The 18,036-nt window shown below is 41.8% G+C and overlaps 2 protein-coding genes across 2 annotated transcripts; one reads left to right on the plus strand and one right to left on the minus strand.

The window, feature by feature from the left end:
• Nucleotides 1-1,053: 1,053 nt before the first annotated feature.
• On the plus strand, nucleotides 1,054-17,572 carry LOC136444275 (GPI ethanolamine phosphate transferase 2-like). The gene is made up of 13 exons (XM_066441790.1): nucleotides 1,054-1,226; nucleotides 1,881-2,139; nucleotides 3,372-3,560; nucleotides 9,498-9,639; nucleotides 10,079-10,314; nucleotides 11,051-11,287; nucleotides 11,698-11,881; nucleotides 13,047-13,177; nucleotides 13,807-14,375; nucleotides 14,803-14,985; nucleotides 15,489-15,918; nucleotides 16,328-16,491; nucleotides 17,070-17,572. The coding sequence occupies exons 1-13, from the start codon at nucleotides 1,126-1,128 to the stop codon at nucleotides 17,299-17,301; spliced, it is 3,057 nt and encodes a 1,018-aa protein (XP_066297887.1). The 5' UTR covers nucleotides 1,054-1,125; the 3' UTR covers nucleotides 17,302-17,572.
• Nucleotides 5,338-8,226, minus strand: LOC136444615 (myogenesis-regulating glycosidase-like). Its single transcript, XM_066442252.1, has 2 exons — nucleotides 6,027-8,226; nucleotides 5,338-5,698 (listed from the first exon to the last, which is right to left on the minus strand). Exons 1-2 carry the CDS (start codon nucleotides 7,695-7,697, stop codon nucleotides 5,342-5,344), a joined length of 2,028 nt encoding a protein of 675 aa, XP_066298349.1. The 5' UTR covers nucleotides 7,698-8,226; the 3' UTR covers nucleotides 5,338-5,341.
• Nucleotides 17,573-18,036: the final 464 nt, after the last annotated feature.

The following is an 18,036-nucleotide window of genomic DNA, read 5'->3' on the forward strand; positions in this document are numbered from 1 at the left end:
CCTACCCTACCCTACCCTACCCTACCCTACCCTACCCTACCCTACCCTACCCTACCCTACCCTACCCTACCCTACCCTACCCTACCCTACCCTACCCTACCCTACCCTACCCTACCCTACCCTACTAAATGTACAGGATGATGATAACACCGCCTTTTGCACTATTATAACTGGATGATCCTGGTAGTAACTTGGAAATAGAATAACTGACACTAATATTCCTCATAATTTACTGAAATCATTTTTCATTTTCAGATTTGAACTTTAAGATGTATAAAAGCCACACAGCCTTCCTGTTGGCCTGCCTGGTGACCCAGGTTCTGGGTGTGGTCATCTTTCTGAAGGGTTTTATCCCCATCAAGAACGCTGTGCCTGGACATGCTACTCTTCTGGACCTTCCACCAGAGCCATGGGAGAATAATACTGCTGATTACAATTGCAAGGTAAGTACTGTAAATGCATTTAATTTTGCATGGTTTTTATTTCGCGGTAGGGAGAAAATGGAGTGTTCGCGGTGGTTTTAAGTTCATGTTTTAACTAGTAGCACTACAGTCTTAGGTGGGCAAAATGTTTCACAGTGATTTTAAGTTTGTGCCGAAGAGTCCACCGCGAAAACCGTGAATATAAAACCACCGCGGACATTTCTGCATTTACAGTATGACGGGGACTACTGTAGATCTGGAAATATTCATGGTGGTTTTATTTTTCACCGTTTTTATGGCAACCTCTCCACTACAAAATTATGACACTGCGGATGTACATTTTTGTGGCATTACTACAGTAACTGTACTACAAAATTGCTTCGGGAGCATAAAACAATGTGAAAAACTCCTTTCTCCACCTACCCCGAAATTAAGTCAATTCAATTCAATTGTAAATTAACTGGTAGAAGCCCTACAAAAGTAGAATGAATGTACAGTATGATACATACATGTACATATATGTATATTAGATGAGGATTCACTTTATTATATTCATAGGGGCAGTGCTACATGTACATATATTTTAATAACTTTTACCTATTATGAACTTTTCTCTACTTCACAGAACCTCAGTGCCAACTTAGAGGACAGTACTGATGTCCCAAGTCCCCCTCTTCCGCCCATATTTGGTCGTCTGGTCATCATGTTGGTAGATGCCATGAGAGCAGACTTCATGTATGGAGACAGTGGGAAAAACTTCATGCCTTACACAAGGGCAATGGTCGACTCGAACTCATCAGTGAGGTAAGTTAGCACTTAGGCTCGACAAAAGATTTGCAAAAGAAAATGATTTTTAAGTTTGAGCTTTAAAATTTATTTCTGCAACAACATATGCAGAACATACATACAGAACATACAGAAAGAGAGAGAACATACAAATGTACAAGTTTGAAATTTCACAGATTTTGCAGGAACCTGTGACCAGGAACTCATTACAGTGTAAACATAGCACGTATTCGGAACATTATGTGTATATGGCAATAAGCCTGCTATTTAAACGTATTGTAACTGCCAAATCTCTTTTGTTCTCTTTGGTCAACGTTGCATCGGAGTAACAGCCGTTGCATAAGATATGTCTTTGGACACAACTAAATTAACCTATATTTGAGATATAAACCTTAAATATGTGAACACAACCTTAAACGCTTACGCTCTGGCGATGTGCTTGTAAACATATGTTCCATCTTCCATCATTGCTACTATTGTTTCAAAAACTAAGAGGTGCTGCAAAATCTTCATTTTTACCATCATGACATTAAGTATGAATTTTGAGTATGGACTTAGTATTCCAAAATAATATTAACTCAAAATGATATAACGGTGCATCAGTTTATGTAATATTATACTATGTATTGGTATGTATATAACGTGACTTCCGATTTTCTCTCATTTTTCTAGTTTTATAGCCAAGGCCCACCCTCCCACTGTCACCATGCCCAGAATTAAAGGCCTCACCACCGGCAGTATCCCCGGGTTTGTCGACATTGCGCTGAACTTGGACTCCAAGGCTCTGGTAGAAGATAACGTCATCACACAGATGTACCGTGCAGGGAGGAGGATGGTGTTCTATGGTGACGACACGTGGCTAAAGCTGTTTCCTGATCACTTCGTCCGCCATGATGGGACCACATCATTCTTTGTTACCGACTATACTGAGGTAAAGATAGAGGTGCAATAGCCTGGTGGGTAGAAAGCTAGCTTTGCATTTTATGGCATTTGTGTGGCATAGTGGCAGAGCATCCGGCTATGAACCAATGAGACCCAGGTTCAATCTCCAGTGGAGTACCCAGACATGTCCGGACATGCACCCAGACGCTGTGCCCTTGGGAAAGGCACTTAACACACATTTCCCATGTCCTAAGCCCAGCAGTAGGGTTTGGGTTGGCATTAGGAAGGGCATCCAGTCGTAAAAACTCCTGCTACAAAAAAGACTTGCACTTGATGAGGAGTTCTGGGGCTCCCCCATCTTGGTGCAAACACGTCCAACCCCTATATGATGGGGAAAAAAAGACGTAAAATTGGAGAGAGAGAGGTCATGGCCATGGGTCCAAACCATTATCGGCTTTAGGAACCTTCAATCTTACATTGATATACTGAGAGGTATAGATAGTTGCATCTTACATTGATATACTGAGAGGTATAGATAGTTGCATTAGCAGTGAGTGCAATAGCCATGTGGCATTAGCGCGAGCTTTGCACTTTGGAGTTCATTCTCGGCTGTAGAAACCTTAAAGCTAATTTAATACAATTTATGGTGGGATATATTTGTAGCTCAACTGGTAGAGGCCTCACAGTTAAGCTCCTTCTTCCAGTTACATGTAGTTGTTAACTAGGAGAAACCAGTCAAATCCTAGGTTGGGGACATCTCGGTTGGGGCAGTACCTGTCTTTTGGAAGGGACTTTCTAGCCTGGTGGGTAGAAAGCTAGTCTTGCATTTTGGAGGTCAGAGGTCCAAACCATTATCGGCTTTAGGAATCTTAACATACTACGATTTGTAATTGGAAATACCAGTACATGTATTTAGAATTGTTAACTCCAGACAAACCTCTCAGTTTTGTTGCTGTAGTAAATCATGTTAACTTTGTAGTCATTAGCAAATGTCAAATCAGCAGCCCTCATCGGTCAATGCATCATGAAACTTTGTGACATAAACTTCACCATATTCAGCCGCTGTTTCCTCAACAATTTCGCATATTAGCTGGAAAGTTCATTCTGAGTAATTTACATAATGAGAAATAAACTATTTTCCAACCCAAAACTGTCTACAGCACTGAGGTCAGAGCTGATGAAGACTGAGTGATTTGGTCAAAAATGCCGGTGAGTGAAATTTTTTTGTTGGAGATTGAACAAATTTATTTCCTATTGAATTCTGCATATTGTTTCCTACAGGTGGATGAGAATGTTACGCGGCATGTCGTCCCCGAGCTTTCGCGACCGGACTGGGATGTGATGATCCTCCACTACCTGGGACTAGACCACATCGGCCACCTGGTGGGACCAGCCAGCTCTCTTATTGGGCCGAAGCTTCAAGAGATGGACAAGATTGTTGAGACCATTCTTACTACGTTGATGGAACAGGTAAGCTGGTTGCACCCTTAGGGTTCGCTAAAGATACTGCCAGACCCTCTTTTGGTCGAGCTGAAATTTTTCATGTGCTATTGTGACGTCGCAGTGGCACAGCGGTAGGGTGTTTGGCCCAGAACCCAGAGGTCCTGGGTTCAAATCCAAATCCCTGATTTGTCTCGTTGACGTTGTGCCCTTGGGAAAGGCACTTTACACGACTTAACCCCACTTCACTCAGGTGAAAATGAGTACCTAGCTTCGGTTAGGGACGTCCCTCAGATAGGTTGTTAAATGGAGGTTCTGCGTTTGAGGAGAGCCACACCTCGAGCACGTAAAAGAACCCACCACACTTATCGAAAGGATTAGGGTCCTTCCCGGTGTGAGTGGATCAAATATATCTGAGTGCCCGGATATGCAGCTTGTATTGTTCAGTACAAACCTGGTGTTTTATGCCATGAGGTTTACCAGGTATGCAATACAAACAAACAACCAAAGAATTGTGGTATCACTCTTATAATTCTGCCAGGTATACCCTTATACGGCCATGTTATAATTTCATTTTTCAATGTGGCTGTCGTAGCATGCCCGGCACAATGAGAGCTGACGTTATAAAATTTCCCTATCTCTATGTTGCTATTTTCATCTGTGAACTTGTTTGTCCAAACTTTAAGGTAGAAAATTATTATCATGACTGAGACTTCTTTACAGAGACCTGATTTGGAGGTGACAGCCAGGGAATGACTATTCTTTATGACATGTACAAATCCATATATGTAACACTAAGTGACTAACAGTTAATCAACTTCAGGTATCAGTGCAATCAAAATTAATTGGCTTCGTTGGTTTGCTCAGCCGTAGTCTTGAAAGATAGGGGTGAGGTAATGTTTGCTTGGTGACCTTACGTGCTGAAATGCACATAGTGACCATTGTACATGATTAAGCTACAGAATAGGCTGCTATAAATGTGACTTACCTTCCATTATTTATGGTGAAACTGTCCAGGAAATAGGTAACTATTTTGTTTTCAAGGACAAACTATGAGATGATCAGGTTAATAGCCTGCCTGTTTATTGATACAATACTGTAGGTACTGATACAATCATTATGGTGTTTATCAAAGCTGATATAGTCAACCCAAACACAAATTTTAACCTGGTGTATTGTTGCTACTCACACACATCTATATATGACAAAACGTAGAAATTGGAAATGAAAAATTAAAGGCACCCAGAGCATTTTATGACGCTTGAAACTTGAATAAAAAACCCTAAAATCTGTAGTCATTCCAACACATAGTAAGTTTCAATAACACTATTCCATTACATATAGACATTAAAGGAGCAAAGGTAACACACAAATGTGGTAAACAGTGGCATTAAATGTCAATTTCATAAAGATTACAGCAACTAGAATATTTCCAGTTTTCAAGCCTCATAAAATGCTCTGGGTGCCTTTTGTGGATAAAATAGCAAAAAACACAACACCACTCACAAGCAACATCACATATAGTCATATACATGTACCCTCAGATGCAGTTGATTGATTGCACTAAGGTGTTACACGCAGCTATTTCAGTATTCTTGGTTTACAAGGACCTGGTCCTTTTTCTGTTGACAAAAAAAAAGGCAATGTACATGGTGTTTGTAATCAGAATGTTGGAATTACTCTAGATCTAAATTGCTCAGCACAGTTGTTGACAAAGACTTTATGAACAAAGAGAAATCTACTGATTCTCTATTTTCCACAAGTCGATATTATGCATTTGTGTTTTTGCAAAACAAATATGAGCTCAAGAGTTATGCAGCATCCTGTCTTGTAAAGTAGGCAATTTCTGTCAGTGGGATTTGGTAGTCCTGTAACGTTTGCCCGCCGTCGTGTATCTCGTTTGTCTTTTCGTCCCTCCACCTGTATCCAGGGGGCAGATACACGTGTCGCGATGTCGCGCCCTGATCTAAAATGGGCGCCACGAGCATTTCGTCTCCGATCAGGAACTCTGAGTCGATCGTAAGCGACGTCTCGTCTCGAGGGGCGAGCCACCACAGAGGGCGGATGATGGGGTCTCCCGTAGCAACGGCCTCGTCGGCGTAGCGCAGGATCAGGGGCGTGATGGTGGTCTCGTGAAGTTCGATGTAGCGTAGGGTGAGGTCAACAACCTGAGAATGCAAAAATTATTCAAATTGTAGCATTTACATACACCAAATAACAGCTACTCAAGAAACTGGACATGATTGTAGAAACGGTCAGATGTTTCTAGCAGCATCCACTACTTTTCATCTGTGACACTGAGCAAGATTTATTGATCAGCATGTTTTTAACTTGAAGTACATATACTATGGATTGTAGCATTTACATAGATCACATCTACCCACTATACATTGATACTTATATATTTTTTTCAAAAGAAAAAGCAAGTGTACACACTTAATGTAGTATGCTCATTGATTTTACTTTTAAATCTTTGAAAAAGAGAAACTGACTTACCTCTTGATCGTACTTCCACGGTACTATGGAGAACTGCATGCAGGGAAGGAACGCTGTGACCTCCAGCCATCGGATGAACAGCTCACGGTCAGGATAAACCCCGTCGTAGCCGTTCCCGCCAATCATATCGGGCAGGATGAAGGGGTAGCCGAGAATGGAGAAGGTGAGGGCAGTGGGGATGAGAGTTTTCAGTCCCTTGTCGTACCCCCAGTGCGAGTCTTTGTCCATCATCCGAACGAAGACAGGGATTTCCTGATTCCTGTATGCAGCTCTTACTTCAATCATTGGCCCGAACTCTGCAGCAAACTCGGCATACAGGGTCGTGTACTTGTTGTTGTTTTCGAGTGGACGAGAAACTACGAAGTTAGAGGGGAGGTAGTTGACTTCTCCAGCGTCGAATTTGAAGGAGTCAATGCCGTAGTCTCGCTGCATTTTCCTCAGGCGTGCCTTGAACCAAGCGGCGGCTGCTGGGTTGGTCATGTCAACGATACTGGCGATGCCGTTGGGAACCCACCATCGGATGATAGCGGGGACTGTCGCCGTGCAGCACCCTCCAGATACCATGTCAACTAGATAGCTCATCTCGGACCCCTCACGGAACATGTCAGAATCGAAGTTCGCGAAGGGATGGATCCACAGCGTGACGCGGAAGCCTTTATTCTTCAGTTCGTCCACCATCTGTCGTGGGTTTGGGAATCGAAGGTTGTCAAAGTCGTCGCCATAGTAAATGGACCAGTCGTCGTCGATCTCGAGTTGACTGTTGGAGAAGCCGTAGCTCTTGATGTCATCAGCAAACTGAAGGATGATGTCCTGTGTGATGTTTCTCTGGAACTGCGCCCATGTGGACCAGATTGGGGAGTGGATCATACGTTCATCTGGCTTCCCGCGTGGCTTACCGTAAAACCGGTTCATCATGAACTGCTGCGCTGCCTTCACGTCCCGAGCCTGGCATATTGTGTACTCCAGCTTCGGACGGACATTGTTGACGTTTTGGTAGGGTGAATCCTTGTACGCTGCCTTGAAGCAGAGTTTACCGTTGTTCATATGGTTGACGCTTACATGCAGGGGAACTGTCTCTGCCACTGTGACTCCGACCCCCTCAGAGTTGAGCCAGTAACGTTCCATGACCGAACCCCACTCCTCCAAGCTTTGATACATGTCGCCAGAGAGGTAGAACGTCATGGACTTGTTCCACGTCTCGATAGGCCATCCCTGGTAATACATTTCCGCGCCTCCGTACCAGTGGGCAGGTGCAAGGTCAAGGCAATCCATTGGCTCGTAGATGTCGTCAAGAGCCTCCCAGCTTACCGTGTAGCATTCTGCTGCCGGCTCCATGTCTTCAGCCTTAATAACAACTGTAGCCATAGGCCACTTGTAGCACTGTTCTCCTGTGCCACATCGTAGCTTCTTAGGTGGTGGGTGGCGGGGCAGGCCAAGACCCAGCATTCCTCGAATCGTCACCTTTCCCTCATGCTCCAGACTGAATGCTCGATCATCTAGGGAGAACTTGGCGTTGTTAATCGCAACCGTGGTGCTCTTTGGTGCCAGGTACACAGCAAGCAGACTGGCGATGATAGTTATGGCGGCAATCACGCCTATCCCAGCCATGATACACAAACACCGCGTTTTTATGTTCTTTCGCACTTCGTTATCATTGTCATCTCCTGCCATCCTTCAAGGACGTGCCACATACGCGTCTTTAAGAAGATAGAATTTTCTGTTCCACGAAGGAGCTGCTGTAGCCTTGCTTGATCGTAAAGTAAAATGGTTGTGCTTAGCAGGCCCCTTTGGCATGTAGTTGTCCCAAAAGTTAATATATAATCTTGTATCCTCCCAGATTGCCAACATTCTGTCAAGTGTTAGACTTTGAATGACATAAATGACGTGGGAAAACACAGAAGTTAATGATTGAAAGGTGGGCCTAACGGCCTCCTGAACAAGTGGCATTGTTGATCCCCACAGTGGTGCTCTTTTATGCCAGGTACGCAGCAAGCAGACCCGCGATGATAACAATGGCAGCGAGCACGCCGATCCCAGCCATGATACACAAGCACCGCCGTCTATTATTGTTGTCAGCTTCTGACATCCTTTAAGGACATGCCACATACGCTTCTTAAAGAAGATAGAATTTTCTGTTCCACGAAGGAGTAGCTGTAGCTTTCCTTGATCGTAAAGTAAAAGGGTTGTTGTCCAGCAGGCCTCTTTGGCATTAAGTTGTCCCAAAAGTTGATATATTATGATGATAATCTTGTATCCTCCCAGATTGTCAACATTCTGTCTTCTGAAAACACAGAAGTTAATGATTGAAAGCTCGGCCTAACAGCTTGGTGAGCAAGTGGTGGTTGAGTGATGACTCAAGGCTAATCATTAGCCTAATCTTTCAACGCTTCCCTTGGTAAAGCAAATATCTCACGCCTGGGAACATGCACAGGGTGATACGTAATGGTTGTTGCGGAAAGACAAAGTGATTACTGTAGATTTTGAAATCTTTGTGATGTTTTGTCAGTTTGCAGTCACCACAAATCAGTCATACTGTGAAATATGCTCTCTTTCATCATGTTACTTCAGAATCTGTTGTTTCAACTGCCAACTGAACAACACAGAAACTCTTGATTTTTGCTGCGGTGCAAAAGTTCAGTTTGGCAAATGTTGCTGAATTTACAGTAGTTAAAAAAAAACGTTTCTCTATAATGCATTTTGAAGTTTGAATATCTGGATCTTGTCACAGTCAAATCATCTTAAGATAAAAGATGTACTGTATTTCATTTACCAACATTTCTATCATGTAACAAATGTAGCTTTTTATACCTTCATGATGACTTAAATGCCAATTATCACAAACACTGTACAAACTACTGGAGTCAATCAAAATCTAGAACTCAAGGACTCAAACAAATGTAGACAAACAAATGGCCAAATCTCTTAGTTTTATGTGACAGTGTGCTAATAAGTACCTATTTTACCTAATGTTAGAAGATATTTTGTGAGAAAACTAAGCCACTGTTAAGAGATTGATATCTCAAGTTGGCTAGTCAGGAAAGAGGAGAAATATTAATTTGGTGTTGCATCACACATTTGTTTAATTTTAATTTTTTGTGTGTGGGACAGTGAAAGAGACCTTCTGACTCTGTCGGTTCTGTGTGGAGACCAAGGCATTACAAGTTGAAATTTACTATTTCCATGTTGCATAACTTATTCTTCTATTGTTTTTTGTTTGTGTCCTGGACAGTGAGAGAGACCTCCCGACCCTGTTGGTTCTATGTGGAGACCTACATGTAGCTATAGACATTAGAAATTTATTATTTCCATGTTGCATCACTTCTTCTTCTGTTGTTTTTTGTTTGTGTTTGTAGGACAGTGAGAGAGACCTCCCGATCCTGTTGGTTCTATGTGGAGACCAAGACATTAGAAATTTATTATTTCCATGTTACATAACTTATATTCTTCTGTTGTTCTTGTTTGTCTTTGTAGGACAGTGAGAGAGACCTCCCGACCCTGTCGGTTCTATGCGGAGATCATGGCATGAGTAACGCTGGCAGCCATGGAGGGGCGTCTGCCCCTGAGACTCTCACCACACTTGTGTTTCTCAGCTCTCTATTCTCTGGCGGAAAAGGTGCCAGTTTATTCTTGTTTTCTTTCTCTTGTGAAGCATCATCATAATGTAGCCTAGAAGTCAGACTGTTTCCAGGGTCTATACACAGGCCAGCTCCTTGGCTCCAACGTGCCCCAAGGAAATTTTGCCTCATGCACACCATGAGGAAGACTCTGACTAGAGGCAAAATTTCAGAGGCATGTTGGAATTTTTTTCCATTTTCTGTTTAAAAGCTTGTTTTGTAAGTACATGTAACTACATGTGTAGTATGTCAGTCTTACTACTTTGACTACAAAATCAAGTTTGGTATAATGCTAGGGAATGTGATTGGAAAGATTTTCTCTGATGCTTTTTTTCAACAAGACAATGAAGCTTGATGTGTCAGTTGTGTTCTTGTAATCTATTCATTTCTTTATTGTTCATATTAAACACTTATCTTTTAACTCCCCCTCCCCCACAGGTTCCAATCATGTGACCACCCCAGTGTACCAGACTGGTCTGGCCCCGACCCTTGCTCTGACCTTTGGCCTCCCTGTTCCTCAGAACAGCTTGGGTCAGGTCATGACCCCTGTGTTGGCAAGGTCAAGTGCACGGGATCAGCTCCGAGCTGTACAGATTAACGCTCATCAGCTGGTAGGGGTGTTGAGGGCTAATGTGGCTGGATTTGAAAGAGGTAAGAATCATAGGGGTACGAAGGTATTTGTATGAAAGAGTTTTTGCATTTTTCATCATAGTCATCATCGTCATCACCATCACCACCACCATCATTGTCATCGTCATCATAATCATCTAACAGTTTAGCTGGCGCCAGTGTGGGCCATCTCAGCTTTCTACTCTTTTCTGTCCAGTGCCGACTTTCTCGCTCCTTCCCAAGTGTATCCAAACTCCTCCAAGTCCTGCATGACAGTTTTCTTCCATTTTACATTTTTGTCTGAATGCGTTTTATGTTTTCCAGGGTTGTTGTGCCCTTTTTCCTTTTTTCTCTTCATTGTCTGGCTGTGAAATGTCAACGAGATATCAAAACAGGAAGCTCCGCTGCAGTATTGTAAGAAGCCGCTAGGGGGCCCAAAATCTATTTGTTTTCAGGTCTCATCAAAACCTACCAACATACCAAATATCGAAACAATCCATCCAGGCATTCTTGAGTTATGCTGGTCCACTACAGACAGACAAACACACAAACCCACAAACTCTACCCTCTGCATAACCTTCTCGGCGAAGGTAAATATACTTGATATGATCCTTCATAGTTTCACCCCTGTTACTGTTGACTACTACCTACCTACCTACCTACATGTACCTCTAGGTCGTTGGGGGGACAAAGTAGACATGGAGCTGTTGACTAGGACACAACAAATTCGTCAGCTACTATCACAGACCAGATCAGTGTAATACATAGACATAGAAAATCGCATAAAGTCCTAATAATAAGATCCTTTTTCACACAACAGAACCAGGTTACCAGTTGTACCAGCAGGCAGTGAAGATGCACTCCGGTTGGCTGAAGGGCCTGGTTAACGGAGAATCCGCCACGAGTCTGGAGACCCTGGGACAGAGAGTCTCCCAACAGTACAGCCGCGCCATGGAGAGCATCGTCGACAGGGTAGCCGCCTCCTTGTCTGAGTATGACATGCACGCTATGGTGGTCGGTATTGCCCTCCTCATACAGGTAAGGATATTCTTTTCATTTTGTGCCTTTTGTTTTATTGTACACTTTTTAATCTGGTCTTTGCTGTCCATAGAGTGTCATTTTGATTTCAAAGTTTTCAACATCAAAATTAATTACAAAATGTTAGGTACTTCCTATAGGTTTAAACACTGTAGTAAGGCATTGACTTCATTTCCTGAAATTAGGACAAAAATACAGTGGTCACTATAATCTCTGTTATGAATTTCATAATGTCAATTAAGATGTACAAAAACAGCTGTCTGAATCAAAGATACTTATAATAATTTATAAATAAATATAAATTTGTCTTTTCTAGATCTCCAACCATATAGCACTGTTAATGCAACTACAGTTGTATACAATGTACTTCTTGAGTATCATCTTATATGAATTTTGAAATCTTTTCTAAGGTGTTCTTCATTCTCCTGGCTGCATCTGGAAAGTATGTTGCAGGGATTGTACTGGGGACAGACACTTGGACGGTGTACATCCCCCCACCTGCACTTCTCCTCAGTAGTTTCTTCCTGGTCCTCTCTGTACAGGTTAGCCTGTGTACAAGTACTACAGGCTGGGCCAGTGCTGAACTGTGCTCAGGTAATAAGTGGAGTGTTTTCATTCCCTTTCCACATCAATAAAGTAGGCAGGTGCTGACGGCCATGCCGGTGTCCCTATTTGCATTTCAATGGATTATAGCTCAACTGTACAGTGTTTTTGTGTTTTATTAAAGGCACCCAGAGCATTTTATGAGGCTTGAAAACTGGAAATATTCTAGTTGCTGTAATCTTTATGAAATTGACATTTAATGCCACTGTTTACCACATTTGCGTGTGGATTTCTTATCAAAAGTGCTCAAAAATGGCACAAAAATAAACTACATGGTGATCTTTTAGTTTCACGTGCAAAATTAAAACATAAAAACGCAAATGTTTGACGGACATGCAGTCACTCTCTCATTGGTCGAACTGCTAATTGTGATGGACAGTCAGGATCAGGGCTTGGATTTGCTATCAGTTCTCACCACACGACGACATTGTATCTTTGCTCCTTTAATGTTGATATGTAATATGTATAATTTGTATAGTGTTAGTGAAACTTACTATTAGGAATGACTAGAAATTGGAATTTTTTAATTCAAGTTACAAGCCTCATAAAATGCTTTGGATGCCTTTAACAAGCGTTAAAGTATTCCCTTGGTATTCTGATCTTTGAGCGGTAGACATTTGATAATGCTTATTTGAGAGGGTCAGAAGATCTTTAGATATCCAAAAATTCTTGAGTTATGATTCACTGTTATGCAAATATGGATGCTAACATGGTGGCGGACACAGCAATGATATAACATGACAACACTGTAGCTGCCTTGGTTACGGAGTTTGATGACAAAGTTTGCTTGAATTTGCATAATATAATAAGCCCTCATGCCTACATGATATATTTGGCTCAACACTATTACACTTTTATCTTTCCTATCTTTGTATCCTACCCTCCTATCTTCCTGCCATCCCTTCTTTGCTCCTCTTCTTCATATTTCTTTCTACTCTCTCTCTCTCTCTCTCTCTCTCTCTCTCTCTCTCTCTCTCTCTCTCCTTCCTTTTCTTTTTACTTCTTTCCACCAAGTGGAACCCCAAATTCAGATGGAAGATATCTTGAGCTTGACAAGTCTACACGTATCATCACAACCAGATTTCTTTTAGTCTACTCTTTAATTTTTAGTCATCATGTTTTAACTACGTCATACTATTAATATGCATCTCTCTAGGACCAGCTGGATGGTTCATGTCCATTGCAGCCGTGACTTCAACCAGTGTCTGTGTCTCCTTGACAATTCAGTTGTTATTCCTGACCGACCACAAGACACTGTTGTCAGTAGTTGGCCATAGTCTGCACATGGTAAGCTCCACATTTATTCATTCAACAATAACAATGTGGCTTTGTAGACTTGTCAGCTTCCAAGCAGTAAGAAAATAGTACTAAGAAAGCCAATAGATTTTGTGATAAGGTACAAATTACATGTTAATGGAATAGGGCTTTAGAATAGAAACAATGTATTCCAGACTATGTTTAGAAAAACGTCAAAGTGCAGTATGAAATTGTTGTATATGATTCTAACAAAGGAAATTATTTGAATGTTTTTTTGGGACCAGGGATTTAAAAAAATGACTTGTACACAAACGGCATGTATTTAAACATAGTATTCATACATTCTTTCAAATTAGACATGATTTATGGTATGGTCTGTCTGTATCTGTATCTATATAGCCGGTATAACCGCCATTCGGCATAACATACCAGCTTCGCAGGCACGCGGCATGGCAGCAGCTGGTTATATTACACCGAACGACCTGTCACGTCTAACCTTCTCATATCTAACTGCAGGCATTGTTTAAAGTTATCTAATGAGGATGCTTCCACTGTACTTGGTTGGAACGAGTTCCACTCTACGATCGTTCTATTAGTATTAGATACTTATCATTTGGTACGTCCACCAGTTTATTAGTCATTTTGTACATCATGCATAGTCTGGACATGCATGGTCATGTATTATCCTTTTATCCCAGTACTGCAGTCTACCCTGGGAAGCCATGTTCCTCCCGGCAGGTGTGGTGCTACACTCCATCAGCCTCGGGTCCAGCAGCCTGGTGGAGGAGGAGCATCAGACCTGGTACTTCCTACAGACAACCCTCTTCTTCCTCCTCCTCATGTCCAACCCTCTCCAGACACACAAGCGGCCAATCACAGGCAACAACACAACTACTGCTAGATCTCCTCAAGATTTAGTACAGGATACAGATGATACAGAAAATGATATTATGTACAAACAGAGGAGGGCATTCTCGGATGGAAAACAGAAAGATGATGGTAGAAACATGAAGAAGACATCGACTAAGAAGGAATCAAGTCAACTCGAAGAAAATGCACCATCTGAATGTGGGTCCTTAACCCAGCAAGACTATGTGCCGAAGAGTGGTTGCCTGAGGAGGATGGTTGCAGTTCTGGCCCTGTTGTTAACCAGTCGACTGCTAAGGTCATGGAACCAGACTGGGATCGTGTGGGCAGACCAACCGGACATCGGGGACTGGTTTGTCAGGTACATTTTCATTGATCTCCATTTATAATTGTGTTAGGTATTCCTTACCCTTAACACGGCATTGGTCATCCATTATGGTAGATAGTAGCTATGGCACATTCATGTACTCAATGTGTTCTCTTAAGTTTATTTGTGGTAAGATGTTGTGCTTGTTTAAGGTTCTGGCAAGCTTATTTAAGGGCTCTGGCAAGGAGCTAATGTTTGCAGTTTTTGAGTGTGAAAACATTAAGTCCAGCTCTATGATCTGGTACGAATGACTTTTCATAGTACTGTACATGTACATGTTATCTACCTTTTATTTTGGTGGTCTTTTCCTCAGAAAAATAAATAAAATGCTAACATTCTAACGATGTATGTCACTCATTTTCTGGCTAAGGCATTGAGAAATTCTTAAAACTAACATGCCCATTTACCTATGTCCTTACAGACCTGAGAATGAGATATATTTATCCTTCTTGGTGGCTGCATCATTCCTTGGCATTTTGATACTGCGATGGAGGAATTGTGATTTCACCAGTTCCCTCTTACTTGGAGTGGGGTTGGTTGGAGTCTACCATTACAGAGCCAAAACTGGGGTGCTAGCTGCACCCTGGGTACTGCATACAGACAAGTATGTACAAACTTCTCTTACATGCTTAACCTTCTCCCTGCTGCCTAATCCTGTAAACAAAAGAAATATTTCAAATTGGTGCCAAAAGGCTACATCTGCAGGGAGAACGTTAAATTTATCCCAGGCTTCCAGGGAAGGATTTAAATAAGGAGGCTTCAAAGAGTTTTTGGCAATGCCTATGGGGCAGAGCCTTTCATGTAGTACTGTAATAAAGTTGAAGAAATAGACCTCTTGCCAATTACGGCGGCCATTTTGGATTTCCTGGGGTCAGCTCAGGGTCATGCACCAAAGTGAGGCTCGGGTTGGTGTGAGCCTATAATAAACTGAGCCTCACTTTGGTGCATGACCCCCAGCTGACCCCAGGGAATTCAAAATGGCCGTCGTGATTGGCAAGAGGTCTATTGCATGATTGCATTCCGACTATGATAGTGATGCCAAAGAAAGGTTCACGAAAGCCTTGACTGGGGTAATACTGACCTGATTTTCTCAAAAAAATGACACAGTTACGTTTTTTCTTACAGGGGAATATTTGAAGCACGTCTGGTGTACTTTATTATCATCATTCAGCTGTGTTGGACCTTTTTTGGGTTGTTAAAGACTTTGTGTCAGCATCTGCAAACTGCAAAGGATGGTGAAAACTTCACAGGCAACAGAGACTGTGTACAAAAGAACGATCTGCATACAACAACACTGTACAACAACAACGAAAACTGTAAGGACATCAGAAAGAGATTTGTGGATGGTCTCCTTACAACGTTAGTGTTGTTGGAAGCCTTGTTGCTGAGGCCACACAATGCCACAGTGTTAGCAGTGACTGTATTCCAGCAGTACATTCTGCATGAGCTGGTGTTACCATGGACAAGTCTGTACCACAGTGTTCCCTTACTCACACTGGTACATGTATGGATGGGGCAGGCTGCTTTCTACTTTCAGGTCAGTAAGGGTACAAAGCAGTTCTTGTATGTGCAATCAGACTGGCCTTGGTGATTTCTGTTAGCTTGTAATTCCATATTTATCATTTCATTTGCATTGTCATAGTATGGTGTGAGGTAGCTGCAATTTATTGGTATTTTAATAAACGTAATGCTGACAAGATACATGTACATAGTACATGCAAACAAAGATCATAAAAATCCAGTAATCCCTTATTTTCTTTCAAAACAGTTGTGCTATAAAATGTATAGTATTACATGTATGCATAATACCATTTATAGAAAACCCAAGAGTTATTAAAAGTCCATCTAATAGGAACATTATATAGCCTCTTCCTATATGATATATCAATTACTTGAGAGTGCTGATTGCATTATTTTAATACAATATCATGCTTTTTCTCCATCAGGGTAACTCGAACAGTATCGCCACCATCGACATATCGGCTGGGTACGTTGGTATGGAAGACTACGTACAGGAGGTGGCGGGAACCCTAACCTGCCTTTCTACGTATGCGGGGCCATTTCTCTGGTTCACTAGTCTTCTTGTGCTCATAACAAAGAGATATCCAAGGTAGGTTAAGTGCATACCAAGCATGGTACAGTAGAAGCCGCTTATTTGCATAACTATTTGCATACGATCAATAAGAGTTAGTGACTTTAACATGTTCAACCAGTCTTTCCTGTTGCCATTGGCATTATTTCATGCAAATAGCAGGAGTATGCAAAAATGGCTAATGCAATTATGTCATTTTATTTATAATGGAGTGAATGGGAAATGGTTTGGGTTTTCAGAATTTTATGCATATCCCCGAATTATGCTATTAACCGTAAATGCAAATAGCTGGAATCTACTGTATAGGGAGTGAGCCAAGAGGAATGGTTGGTTAGGGGATAGGCTGTGAGGATTAAAAAGTCTGGATGGGTGTGATGTTTTGCAGCACTTGCATGTGTGATTTTTTTTGGGTAAAATATGGTTAAATGGTTACTCCAGAGATGAAATACCTTTTTATGTCTACATTTGGATTTCAGATCTATGCTACATTTGAAGACATCTCAAGAGTACAATGCTTCTTCTGTGCTCTTGTGCATTAGAAAACAGATGTTGAAACTTTTTCAACATTTTGTTTTTCATCTTTGTCTTCTGTGCAGGCCATACCCAGCCATGCTTCAAGCTTGCTTCACTATCATCATCACAAGAACATTACCAGTTACAGGATACACTGTAATAACCACCCTTCAGAGGTACCACCTCTTTGTGTGGAGTGTTTTCTCACCCAAACTGCTGTACGAGGCAATGTTAACAGCTGTAACAGCAGCAGTGCTGGTCCTGATATTATGCCTTGGGGCACCCCTTCAGATGATTGGGGTCAATTTTACTTGACTCATACAACAAGATAGTGCATTGAGGATGATTCAGATGAAGGATACTTAGCCTTAGATATTCTATAACTGTTATTTGTCTAATGGCTATACATTTGTACATTGAAGCGACCTCAAATAGGGGGCAACTATCATGGTACATGTAAAATGGTTGACAGTGAATGCAAATGTGCTTTTCAGTAGACTTTGTACTCTGTAACTTTCATGCAGTTCAATGATTACGTTTAATGAATATGAATATGAGGGAGAATAAATAATTGCTGCTCATTGAAGTTGCACGCCATAGATGGTGAATATATTGACTGCATGGAGCGGTTTCTGACTCCTATAGCTAGTTCATTGAGTGCATGTTAGTTAAAAGTTAAAATCCTCCAACACCATTATTGATGTATAGGGCGGTGCCCATCTCCGTTTCATAGCCCTGGGCCACACTGTGGTGCAATCACTGCAGCAGGGGGCTAGTCCACTGGCAGTGAAGTGTGTTTAACTTCCATACTGTTTCAAAAGTATGTACCATTTTTATAAAGTCTTTGGTATGACTCAATGCGCCTCTTGTCCAGAAGTGTCCTACCTGGGGCTTGAACCCCAGTCCTGGTCCAAGTAATTTGAACCAGATGTGGTGAGAGGCAGAAGGCGCAGACCACTACACCACAGGGACAACTCTCATTGAGTGCATGTATACGTAACAAATGCATGTGGCATTTCATACGCACCGTAACCATTTACATATTCTGAA

This window comes from Branchiostoma lanceolatum, chromosome 11 (genome assembly GCF_035083965.1).
Source record: "Branchiostoma lanceolatum isolate klBraLanc5 chromosome 11, klBraLanc5.hap2, whole genome shotgun sequence".
Classification (NCBI taxonomy): Eukaryota; Metazoa; Chordata; class Leptocardii; order Amphioxiformes; family Branchiostomatidae; genus Branchiostoma; species Branchiostoma lanceolatum.